At 39.0% G+C, this 13,343-nt stretch overlaps 1 protein-coding gene across 3 annotated transcripts; it reads right to left on the bottom strand.

The window, feature by feature from the left end:
- Positions 1–253: 253 nt before the first annotated feature.
- Positions 254–4,686, bottom strand: LOC114353333 (uncharacterized). 3 transcript variants are annotated; one of them, XM_028305295.1, is made up of 5 exons: positions 4,190–4,686; positions 3,769–4,030; positions 1,670–2,169; positions 664–1,233; positions 254–437 (listed from the first exon to the last, which is right to left on the bottom strand). In XM_028305295.1, the coding sequence occupies exons 1-5, from the start codon at positions 4,643–4,645 to the stop codon at positions 333–335; spliced, it is 1,893 nt and encodes a 630-aa protein (XP_028161096.1). In that variant the 5' UTR covers positions 4,646–4,686; the 3' UTR covers positions 254–332. The 3 variants fall into 3 exon arrangements, with proteins under 3 accessions (XP_028161096.1, XP_028161095.1, XP_028161094.1); XM_028305294.1 differs by having other exon boundaries at positions 1,670–2,511; positions 3,826–4,030; positions 4,190–4,685; XM_028305293.1 differs by having other exon boundaries at positions 1,670–2,511; positions 4,190–4,684.
- Positions 4,687–13,343: the final 8,657 nt, after the last annotated feature.

Raw genomic sequence — 13,343 nt, 5'->3', positions numbered from 1 at the left:
ATAATTTTGTACGTCAGTACACAATTTTATTAAGTTAAGATTTGTCGTACCTAAAACAGTAAGTTATTCATGGGTGTATTCATCATCAATATCGTTTCAGACGTAGGACGTCCAGTGCTGAATATAGGCCTCCCCCAATGATTTCCACAATGGCCGGTTGGTGGCGGGCGGCCTGCATCCAGCGCCTTCCCGCTACCTTTATGAGGTCGTTGGTCCACCTTGTGGGTGAATTATTTAATAAAAACTTCAAACGTAGTTAAAAAACGATGTATTTGAAGTCATAGATAAATCAATATGAATTAAACTTAGCATGAATCATTGTTTTACAAATACTAGTTGTAAATCTTACAGTTTTCTTCATTCGATGAGGGTGGAATGTACCTGAATGAATCTACTAAGACCACCGACCTTATTGCGACTTGTCCCATAATTGTAATCTGTAACAAAGTAAAACGTGCTTTAGCATAGATCTAGGAAAGGTTATAATGAGAAAGTATCGATTATCAAATGCTGTTAAAATGACAATACTTGTACTCCCTAAAAATAGCAGTTCAATTAGAACACTAGTATAGAATCACGGATTGATGATTGGTGAGAAATAAATATTTTTTTTTGTGTAATTTACCCAACTCTTTTTCTTAGAAAATAAATAGATACACTCACCTGTCCATCGAAGTCGCCGTCTCCAGCCAACTGTATCCTTAAAGTGCTCCATCCAAACTGGCGATCAGTTCCAGCTGAGCCAACCACCAAGTCAGTCCCAAGTGAATTTATCTGATAGACTGTTACAAGCACTCTGTCTGCTGCCAAAAATGGCTGCAAATATACTTTCATTTCTAAAATACCCCCGGCGGACATGGGGAAAATAAATGACGACGTGCAACTCCATCCATTGCCTGGTATTATGCATGAGAAACTGTCTTCGTGAGGGCTGTCTATTGCTAACATTGAATAGTTCCTCAATAGCCAATTGGTAGAATATCTACAAACTCCATCACTCGAAAATAAGGTATTATAATCTTGACCGAACTGGTAAGTAACACATCCATCCTCCTCCGAATCTGGTTCTTCCACTTCGGGGGTAGTTGAAGCTTCATTGGCTTCTGTGGTCGGAGATATAACGGGTGTTTCATCGTACACGATACAAAGACTTTCATCAACGGTAGGAGGAATATAGCGAAATGAATCTACTATAGCCAAAGATCTTATAGCAACTTGTCCCATTATAGTGACCTGAAACAAAACAAAAGCATGACTAACTTTAGTCCCACTACTCATTCCACTCTTGATTTAAAGTCATTCTAATATTTAGCTTAAAAAAATAAAGGTTACTTTGAGAAAATTTACATTGCCAATGAAATGAGGCTTTAAGCTCGTAGCAGACTTATCAACTCGGAAAGGGATCAACATCGTATCGCCTCTCGCGCGCGCTATCAACCGCGAGGCGAGGCGTTTACGTTACGGTGCGGATAAGTGTGCGTTGCAGTATGGAGTTTCATACAAATAATACTGACCGCCTCGAGTTGATACAGTCCCTTTCCGGATTGATAAATGTGTGACGTTCTTAATGTTGCTGTGCTTATAGGTTTTATTAGTTATTATTTGATCTCGCTTTTATACATCATGACAATAATGAAAAATCTAATATTAAGTACTTCAACCAACTCACCTGTCCATGGTAATCGCCGTCCCCGGCCAACTGTATCCTTAAAGTGCTCCATCCAAACTGGCGATCAGATGCAGCTGAGCCAACCACCAAGTCAGTTCCAAGTGAATTTATCTGATAGACTGTTACAAGCACTCTGTCTGTCGCCGAAAACGGCTCCAAGTATACTTCCACTTCTAAAATACCCCCGGCGGACATAGGGAAGGTAAATGACGATGTACAACTCCATCCGTTGCCTGGTATTATGCATGAGACACTGTTTTTGTGAGGGCTGTCTATTGTTAATGAAGTGTAGTTTCTCAGTAACCAATTGGCGGAATATCTACAAACGCCATCATTCGAAAATAAGCTGTTGAAATCTTGACCGAACTGGTAAGTGACACATCCAGCGCCAGGATTCTCGTTAGATTCAGAATCAGGATCAGTCTCGTTGGAGTCGGAAGTACCAGGATAACTTTCAGTAGATCCAGTGCCAACAGTAGACTCATTAGAGTCAGAAGTACCAGGATAACTTTCAGTAGATACAGTGCCAACAGTAGACTCATTAGAGTCAGAAGAACCAGGATAACTTTCAGTAGATACAGTGCCAACAGTAGACTCATTAGAGTCAGAAGAACCAGGATAACTTTCAGTAGATACAGTGCCAACAGTAGACTCATTAGAGTCAGAAGAACCAGGATAACTTTCAGTAGATACAGTGCCAACAGTAGACTCATTAGAGTCAGAAGAACCAGGATAACTTTCAGTAGATACAGTGCCAACAGTAGACTCATTAGAGTCAGAAGAACCAGGATAACTTTCAGTAGATACAGTGCCAACAGTAGACTCATTAGAGTCAGAAGAACCAGGATAACTTTCAGTAGATACAGTGCCANCAGAGCCAACATCAGACTCATTGGACTCAGAAGAATCAGGATTACTTTCAGGAGATCCAGTGCCAACATCAGACTCATTGGACTCAGAAGAATCAGGATTACTTTCAGGAGATCCAGTGCCATCATCAGACTCATTGGACTCAGAAGAATCAGGATTACTTTCAGGAGATCCAGTGCCATCATCAGACTCATTGGACTCAGAAGAATCAGGATTACTTTCAGGAGATCCAGTGCCATCATCAGACTCATTGGACTCAGAAGAACCAGGATTATTTTCGGTTGATTCAGAGTCAGCGTCAGCGTCATCTTCGGCATATATTTCGCATATTTCATTAGCTAAAAACGGTGATTCGTATTTGAGGGCGTCCATAACAATTGACGAATCCATTGAAGCTCTTCCAAATATTGTGAACTGTAACAACAATAAAAATATAAAAATTTGATATTATTTGGAGAAAAAAATGAGCTTTAAATCTCCTAAATTAACTTTAACAATTACGAGTATCGTAAAATAAATCTAGGTATTTTTTACAGGTATTTTATGCAAACAAATTACTGAGTTTTAACTTACATAACCGTTGAAACTCTCAGAGCCAAGTAACTTCACTTTTAGCGTGGTCCAAGCTGAATTTTTGTAACTACCAGCCACCAGATTAGTTTCTGAAATTCCGACAATCGTATCGGGCCCATCCATTTCTTTTTGATACACTATCACTTTTACAAAGTCAGTATCCAATGTGAGAGAAGTGTATACGTTAAATTCGAATACACCATCTTTATGCATCGCAAATAAGGATGACGTCATGCAGCTGAGAACGGTACTTGGAGTTATAAAGGCAGTGCTTTTAATATGTGGACTATTCACTTCACCGCTTGGGTACAGTTTGCGCTCCCACGGTTGCTGGTTGCACACTTCATGTGAAGTGAAGTTGTTGGCCAAATCATCTTCAAAGTCGTAGATAACACAATTTTCACACAAAACACAACTAACGAAAATAAGGACAGCGAAAATGTATGTTGGCACCATTTTTGCAAATAATGATGCACCAAATGTAACCTATTTGTAATCGGCGTGCTTTTTAAGTGTCCCCGTTTTTAAGATAGGTGTATAGATAATTTTCGTATCTTAGATGATCAATTGAGATATAGTATTTACTTATTATTAGTTACTTATCAAGGAAATTATATTTATCCTCAAAGTTGCACAGCGTGCTATGGAGAGGGNACCAGGATAACTTTCAGTAGATACAGTGCCAACAGTAGACTCATTAGAGTCAGAAGAACCAGGATAACTTTCAGTAGATACAGTGCCAACAGTAGACTCATTAGAGTCAGAAGAACCAGGATAATTTTCGGTTGATCCAGAATCAGGGTCAGCGTCATCATCGGCATATATTTCGCATATTTCATTAGCTAAAAAGGGTGATTCGTATTTGAGGGCGTCCATAACTATTAACGAATCCATTGAAGCTCTTCCAAATATTGTGAACTGTAACAACAATAAAAATATAAAAATTTGATATTATTTGGAGAAAAAAATGTGCTTTAAATCTCCTAAATTAACGTTAACAATTACGAGTATCGTAAAATCCATCTAGGTAATTTTTACAGGTATTTTATGCAAACAAATTACTGAGTTTTAACTTACATAACCGTTGAAACTCTCAGAGCCAAGTAACTTCACTTTTAGCGTGGTCCAAGCTGAATTTTTGTAACTACCAGCCACCAGATTAGTTTCTGAAATTCCGACAATCGTATCGGGCCCATCCATTTCTTTTTGATACACTATCACTTTTACAAAGTCAGTATCCAATGTGAGAGAAGTGTATACGTTAAATTCGAATACACCATCTTTATGCATCGCAAATAAGGATGACGTCATGCAGCTGAGAACGGTACTTGGAGTTATAAAGGCAGTGCTTTTAATATGTGGACTATTCACTTCACCGCTTGGGTACAGTTTGCGCTCCCACGGTTGCTGGTTGCACACTTCATGTGAAGTGAAGTTGTTGGCCAAATCATCTTCAAAGTCGTAGATAACACAATTTTCACACAAAACACAGCTAACGAAAATAAGGACAGCGAAAATGTATGTTGGCACCATTTTTGCAAATAATGATGCACCAAATGTAACCTATTTGTAATCGGCGTGCTTTTTAAGTGTCCCCGTTTTTAAGATAGGTGTATAGATAATTTTCGTATCTTAGATGATCAATTGAGATATAGTATTTACTTATTATTAGTTACTTATCAAGGAAATTATATTTATCCTCAAAGTTGCACAGCGTGCCATGGAGAGGGCTATGCTCGGTGTTTCTTTACGAGATCGAATCAGAAATGAGGAGATCCGTAAACGAACTAAAGTCGCTGACATAGCCCGACGGATCAGCAAGCTGAAGTAGCAATGGGCAGGGCACATAGTACGCAGAACTGACGGCCGATGGGGCAGCAAGGTTCTGGAATGGAGGCCACGTACCGGAAAACGCAGCGTGGGACGTCCACCCACAAGGTGGACCGACGACCTGATAAAGGTAGCAGGAAGGCGCTGGATGCAGGCCGCTACCAACCGTGCGATGTGGAAGTCATTGGGGGAGGCCTATGTTCAGCAGTGGACATCCTGTGGCTGAAATGATGATGATGATGATGATTTATCCTTGCTTTCTATCATCAGGTCATTTAGTCTCCACTGCAGGAGCACGACCCTCTCTAATGCACCAGAGGCAAATGGAGGATTTGGCCTACACTCCCCACGCTGCCGCGCTAGCCAGACGGGCTGGGGCGACGGGTTGGAATTAGGGATGTTATGGATATGTATTTTCGGTTATGGATACGGTTACGGCTATTGGAATAATATTATATCGGTTTCGGTTAGTTACGGATATTTTTTTATTTTGGATATCCGAAAGTTTCGGTTACGGTTACGGATATTGTGCTAAGTATAGAATTCAAATTCCAATAGTTGTCTAACACAGTTCATGTCTTACGAATAAAATGGGTATAGAAGAGATTTCTTTGGCATCTGTCACCTTCTTTTGGTCTCACAAAAAAGCTTTTATCTTATGGGAAAAAACTCATGTACTTTAAAAAGGAATCATCAAATAAGCGTAGGGACTTGCTTGACTCTGCCTACATCCGAAACTATCCGAAACCTTTCAATCGGTTATGGTTACGGTTACGGATATTTTTTTATTTCGGATATCCGAAAGTTTCGGTTACGGTTACGGTTATCCATAACATCCCTGGTTGGAATCAGGAGACCAGAGATACCTTGCTTTAAAAACCTAAATAGTGTGCCACTTGTAGAGCAACTTATTTTAATCAAGTTTGAATAAAATAAGTTGACGGAAAAATTTAAATATGTAGATAGGTATATCTGGGTAAAGAGAGCATGTTAATAAGAAATCAATGGAAAAGGTAAAGTTGTCATAATGTTATTTTGAATGGTTTAATTTTTAAGATTCTGATCTAAGCACATAACTTGTACTGATAATGTGAATCCCCGATCTTTATCAGAAAATTAAAGGTTTAGTTACTAATTGATTGTTATCATCATCATTATCAGCATGTTTTATACATAATTTTGTTGCGGTTTCGGAAAGGGGAACACCCAAATATTCATAATAAACTTTCTAAGCGTGTTGACGACTGCTACATGAGTGGGTCTAGTCAAAATGCCATCCCAAACCAATAGGAAGTTTTCACTAATGTCAGTCGCCGCGTCACCAGTAATTCGATTCGATCGGAAAATGGCAGCCAAAATGCACATTGAACCACCAACGACGCGGCGATATAAAAGTTCATTCAAAATCGAATAAAAGTTAAAAAATGTCTATGACTTTGCGATTGTTTTTACTTTTTTTTCTTCCTTCTTTCTGCTCTCTGTTTACGTCTATGCTTCGCCGTCAAACTAACTGTCAAAACGACATCGCGATACGGATTTGTCAAAACAGCCTTAGGGTGGGTTGCACCATCTTAGTTTAACTTTGACAAACGTCTAAAATCTGTCAAACTCCATACAAAAAACTCCGGTTAACGTCATAGTTACGGTCAAAGTTAGGTGGTGCAACTCACCCTATTGGTTTTCGATTGAATCGAAGCTTATCACCGGGGTTTTAGTAATCGCAATGAAAATGGCGGGTGTTGCGATTCGATTCGATTTTGATTGAGTCTTATATGCATGTTGGCTAAGCCTTTGTATGGGAAATTTCAATCCAGTCTTTCGATTATAGATAGGTACGGCTTTGCGATTCGATTTTTTGCCGTTTGACTAAGCCTTTTTTGTTATCGACCTCTTTTGCGATTTGTTTATTTGTTTGCGACTGGTTTGCGATGGGTTTGCGATTTTAAAGTGCGTTTTGACTAGACCCGCAGGTAAGGTAAGGATTTTGTTATAGAAAATAAGTATTTACAATTTGCAGTTGCCGTTTTTTGTTAAAAATATTAAGCAATCAGGAGACCAGAGATACCAAAATATTTTTTTTCCACTTTTTCTGGCTCTATAAAAAGATAATGGAAACTTAGATTCAATTCAGTCATAAATTAATCCCAGTTGACCAATTTCAACGCCCATCTTAACTATCATATTTGTCTTATGTATTGCAATAAAAAAGGGGAAAATTTTGCTTAAAATGCTTTTTTTTTTTTAAATAACCTAAAAATATAGAATCGACAGCTTTTTACAAGCTTTTTATTACTTTCACATGTCTGGTGTCTGTCGTCAAATCTTGCAACTTAAAATTGACCCACTTCCCGGTTTCCTATTGAGCTGAAATTTTGCATACATGTGTAAGTCCGATGACAATGCAATATTATGGTACCATTGAGCTGGTCTGATGATGGAGTCGGGAGGTGGCCATAGGAACTCCTAAACAAAACGGCGGAAACTCATCGAGTTTGGGTTCGTTGGATTTGTCTTTTCGAGCACTTTAGTGTTAGATAACGTCCAGGGTCCTGAGATTAAGATATAACTAAAAAGTGTAAAATAAAATTATAATAAAAATAAACTTTTTTAAAAACAAGCTTTTATTCTGAATTTCGAAAGCTTGTAGCGCAAACAGAGAAAAAGAGGAATAAATTCCATGCGCGATACAAACTTTCGAAATTCAGAATAAAAGCCTGTTTTTAAAAAAGTTTATTTTTATTATAATTTTTTATTAATATTACAAGCTTTATATTGACTTCACTTGTTAGTATGTGTGGGACAAATCTTGCAACTGAATTTAAGACCACTTCTCCTCAACCGATTGAGCTGAAATTTGGCATACTTATGTAAGTACGATGACAATGCAACGTTATGGTACCGTTGAGCTGGTCTGATGATGGAGTCAGGAGGTGGCCATAGGAACTCCTAAACGAAACGGCGGAACCTCATCGAGTTTGAGTTGTTTTTCTTTGACTTGACCATAGAGATATAAAGAGATGCCAAAGCCAACTAATGCACTGAGTTCGAAACTCAGTGTCGCATTAGAAATTCACACACAAAGTAATCAAAATATGTGCTCATTATCCACTGCAGTGTCAGTATTCAACGTTCGAATAATCTTTAGTACTACGCAAGCAATGTAAACTGTTTACATTATAACGTCACTGCTGTCATCATTGCTTTCACGAGCAATGCGTTCTATTTTTGGGCATATTGCTGCGACACCGGCCCCGCCCGGCCTCTTTGTCACATCTCCCTTTAGTTTCTGTGATCTGTGAACTTGACTTAGCTAGGGGCCCTGAATCTACGGGGCCCTGGGTTGAAGCTCAAAAAGCCATATGGTAGATCCGGCCCTGAGTACGGTTGCGAAATGTTGCCAATAATTTTGAATGTGTATCCATAAGTGCTTCTTGACCTCACACTCAAAATCTAATATAAACCCTATGTAACTTTCCATAGAGTCCATATTTTAACTGTTGTTTGTGATTAGATGGTCATATTGCAAAATCATGAGAGCTCGTTCTTATTGAATACCGCTCATAGCCCGTAAAAAGATAAAAGATGCTACCAGAGGTTAGCTTTTATGGCTTTGTTTTCTTAGTCGCTTTAAATATATTTTACTTTGTTAATCGGATTGTTTACTTATGGTGCCAAATCGACATCTTTAGTTATTCCATTCATTCAGAATAACATCGTTGAAAAAATCCAATCCATCCCAATCCCAACTAATCCCAACTAATATTATAAATGCGAAAGTAACTCTGTCTGTCTGTTACGCTTTCCCGCTTAAACCTCGCAACCGATTTTGATGAAATTTGGCATAGAGATAGTTTGAGTCCCGGGAAAGAACATAGGATAGTTTTTATCCCGGTTTTTGAAACAGGGACGCGCGCGATAAAGTTTTTCTGTGACAGACAAAATTCCACGCGGGCGAAGCCGCGGGCGGAAAGCTAGTAATAAATAAATAATAAGTAGAGATATTATAGACGGTTTTGACCTGCTTGATTAATATTATCAACGCCTCTTACGACATCCACGGATCGAGTGGGAGTAGGACCTAGGCCTGGAACCCCACGGCTAAAATCTTACAGAAAAAATCTGTTACTACCCGTTCGCGCTAAGTTTGCCGGTCCGTGGAATGCGCGTCCCTTCCCCCAACTGCGATTAAACGCAATTAGTTAGTGATTAAACGCAATTAAGTGTCTCATTTTACGCAAATACACAATTTTTATCAATATTAATAAACTAGCTTTCCGCCCGCGGCTTCGCCCGCGTGGAATTTTGTCTGTCACAGAAAAACTTTATCGCGCGCGTCCCTGTTTCAAAAACCGGGATAAAAACTATCCTATGTTCTTTCCCGGGACTCAAACTATCTCTATGCCAAATTTCATCAAAATCGGTTGCGAGGTTTAAGCGGGAAAGCGTAACAGACAGACAGACAGACAGACAGACAGACAGACAGAGTTACTTTCGCATTTATAATATTAAGTTGGGATTAGTTGGGATAAAAAATATTTTCAATATAGTTTCCTAAAGTTATAGACGCTTTCCTTCGAGTGACGTCATATCGCCAGCGGCAAACTTATCGCGAACGGATACTGTAGGCGCGCGAGTTCATGTCCATCGGGGCCTTACTTACTTACTTATTTACTTATACTTACTTATAAGTTGCAAAAAATATGGAATAAGTACCTAGATAAGGTTGACCTACTTAATTGGTAATAATTATCGATATCGACATTAGCATAATTAGTTAGGTACGAGTAACAGCACTACCGCATTCCTCAGGATGGACATGAACTCGCGCGCCTACTGTAGTAATTTTGTTTTTTTTTTATATTTGAAAGGATCGAACCCAGAAGTCCCGATCGTAACGCATTGTTCTTCCGTCGAAACCGACTCGTGCAACATCGCGCCACCGAATCAGCCAAGGNGTCGGCTCATATACCCATTTACCTAACACCCTGTATACATATTTGAAAGGATCGAACCCAGAAGTCCCGATCGTAACGCATTGTTCTTCCGTCGAAACCGACTCGTGCAACATCGCGCCACCGAATCTGCCAAGATGCTGGTAAAATTATGGTAGGCATTCAAGTCTCCCCGAAGGACATAAATCTTGTGGATCTGCGCCACGGCCGCGCTAACTGCTCGGCGGCCATAACCTGTCTTCCTTCCCTGATTTACTCCAACGGACGTGACGTCACAACAATAAGTCTCCTTTTTGTTTGGGGAACGTGGTCCCGTTTTGAATAATAACATCGTTTTATGTTGGTGTTTTCTATGTATAATAAGTATATATTTACAAAAAAAAAGTATTTAAGTATGTTTATATCCGTTGTCTAGTACCCATAGTACAAGCTTTGCTTAGTTTTGGACTAGAAGCGCAGTGTAAAATGTCCAAGGATATTTATTAATTATTATTTATATTATGTTATAAAAATGTACGTCTACACTAGTCTCTTTGCGTATCCGCTTAATTTAAAGCTAATAAATACAAGGTTATGCTTCTAAAAATACTGTAATAAACTGCATGGAAAAACTTTAAAATTAAAAAATACAATAGCATCGACTAATTAACAAATAAACCACGGATCCTGAACCTAGGTTGCACCATTTTACTTTAAGGCTGAGTTGCACCACTTAACTTTCACCGTAACTATAACGATAACCGGTGCTTTTTGTATGGAGTTTGACAGATTTTTGACATATTTTGTTAAAGTTAAATTATAACTTTCACAAAAGTCAAAGGTCTGTCAAAATCCACACAAAAACACCGGTTATAGATCTGCGTACGGGACATTGGCGAAAGAGTGGCGAAAAAGCACAAGCTCATCGCCATCAAACGAAGAAGAAGAAAAAGAAGAAGAAGTAGATATAGTTACGGTTAAAGTTAAGGTGGTGCAACTCACCCTTAGTGATTCGCAAAGTACGAGTACAACAACATTTGCTTGCAATGCCAGCAACAAACACTACAGCGCAATCAATCAATGGAAGTGTTCAGTTTTTCCTATATTTGCAAGCATTTGAACACAATTGAGACAAATACAGTGGTCCTGGAAAAAATGGCGATTCATTATCCTCATTTCAGCCATAGGACGTCCACTGCAGAACACAAGCCTCCCTCGATATTGGCAGCGGCCTACATCCAGTACCTTCCTGTAATCTTTATGATTAGGTCGTCGGTCCACCATGTGGGCGACTATTTCACACTGCACTTTCCCATACATGTCCTAAGAAAACCTTCAGGCAGTACTTTTAAAGAACGAAATCTTTGAATGCAGTTCCCTTTCTTTTCAAAAATATGGAATGTATTTTTTCAGTAAAATTTTCTATCTGCAGTATTAAGAGTACTTTCCCTCCAGGTGGCATTACAAAATTCCACCCTGTATAGATTTCACTCACAATGTTCTGATTAACTGCAAAATAGCTTTGAAATTAATAAACTTTGGCCAGGGAGGGCCAAATGAATTGGTGATCAAGTGACTTCATACATTTCTATTGTAATACAAAATCTGAGGGGAATTCCCCTTTAGGTTTAATTGCNTTTGATGCGGTTTTGGCGTATTGCTATGAGACAAACTTTTGGTCGTGGGCTCTCGTACTATTACTAACTTACTTCTCACGGCTTTTTAAAACCTTAGACCACATACACAGAGACCTATTGTGTTCGTGCATTGATCGAGTGTCTGTGACTATTGGAAAATAGAAATACGCATCTCACAAAGCTTTTGTTGCCAAAACGAACAAGAATAAAAACAATGGAACTGCGAAATATCTAGTTCCCATGCATTTGATACGCACAGCCAATCATTTGTTGTTTACAAATAATTGTTGAAGTACTGGATTTTTGTTGAGGTTTTGGAAAAAGGAGATTTTGGTGTATTTGTAACTGGATCTGTTAAAAATCACCCAGTACAAGCAAAACGAGATTGAATTTAAAATAATCGCTAACCAAGCCTTATGCGATTACTTAATTCTCACCTTTGTGTCATGAATTTATTTCACTTGAAAATACCACTTTATAAAAGGTGTGAAGTTCTCGGCTGACAAGTTTGAGGTGCAGGGTCCAAATAAGAAGGCCAGGGTGTAGCAAAAAGTGTACTTTTACTTCGCAGTACCAGCGTAATATACAAAAATAATGCGTGCGTGCTCCGTCCGTCAACCAATTCCAATCAGGACGTTGGAGACAGACGCGGAGTCGCGGGGCAAATATTCGTAATGCNTCGGTAGTAATCGCATCACTACTCTAAGAAACTCGTATTTGACCTCAATCGCATCGAGGTTCTTTATTAAGATTTTGGTATTTCGGTAGTAATCGCATCACTACTCTAAGAGATTCGTATTTGACCTCAATCGCATCGAGGTTCTTTATTACGATTTTGGTATTTCGGTAGTAATCGCATCACTACTCTTAGGAAATACATAGATTACCTTAATAGCATTAAGGTAAGATTCCATGAACACGGTATGAACTTCATCACAGCACAACTCACATCACAGCACAACTCAGTGTTAAATTAGGATCCAATATATTACGTACCTATGTACGAGCACAGATTGAACATAGTCGAAAACATTTTGCCATTCCTTTTACAGTTGGGTAAAAACAAAATAATTGTTTTAAATATTCCCCAAACTCATCTGCCTCTCGGTCGGTACACTCTTGCCAGAGTGGTCGTTGTCATCATTGTGATTCACGATGAGTGATGTTTTTTGCAATACGGCGCGATTCCTCGCAGACTGCAGCTTGGCAGGCACTTTCGTTGGCGGAGCACTTACTTGCGGCCTTGATCCGGTCTCCTGATTCCCCAACAGGTAGCCATTATTATCCTCCAAATGTCGCGTCGCTCTAGACGACGTAATAACTGTGTATTTTATCGAAATGTTTACTTTTATGGTCTTTTCACATTTAAACACACACGAAGCACACACTTATTCCAATTTAATTTAATTTAATTTTTGCGGCACGAACGAGAAAATTCGATGTTACGATGCCCGCACTATCGAAGCGAATGACGACTCGACGGTTGGAGGGGTGTGACGTAAGCGTGCCCCACTACCGCCGGATATCGAGTCACAACAAGTACTTTTTTGTATTGTATGCTCTAAAATGTTCGATGCCTAGTACAATGAGAAGTGGACTACCTGGTAAATATGAAAATCTCGAGGATGCAGCGACGAAGTATAATTAATTCTTATCTTTGTGTCATGAATTTATTTCACTTGAAAATACCACTTTTTTTTTTAAATCCATTCTTACTTTAATTTTCTGCCCCTTGTGGATTTATAAGCGTGTTCATCAACTAAACTACAAAATACACAATACGGGCACCTACCGGCTAGGTAGCTACTTAGTAAGATTTGTATGAGGTATTCA

This window comes from Ostrinia furnacalis, unplaced genomic scaffold, assembly GCF_004193835.3.
Source record: "Ostrinia furnacalis isolate ACB-3 unplaced genomic scaffold, ASM419383v2 OfSCF1653, whole genome shotgun sequence".
Lineage (NCBI taxonomy): Eukaryota > Metazoa > Arthropoda > Insecta > Lepidoptera > Crambidae > Ostrinia > Ostrinia furnacalis.
The sequence above is the reverse complement of the archived record's forward strand: the minus strand, read 5'-3'. Positions and strand labels throughout refer to the sequence as shown.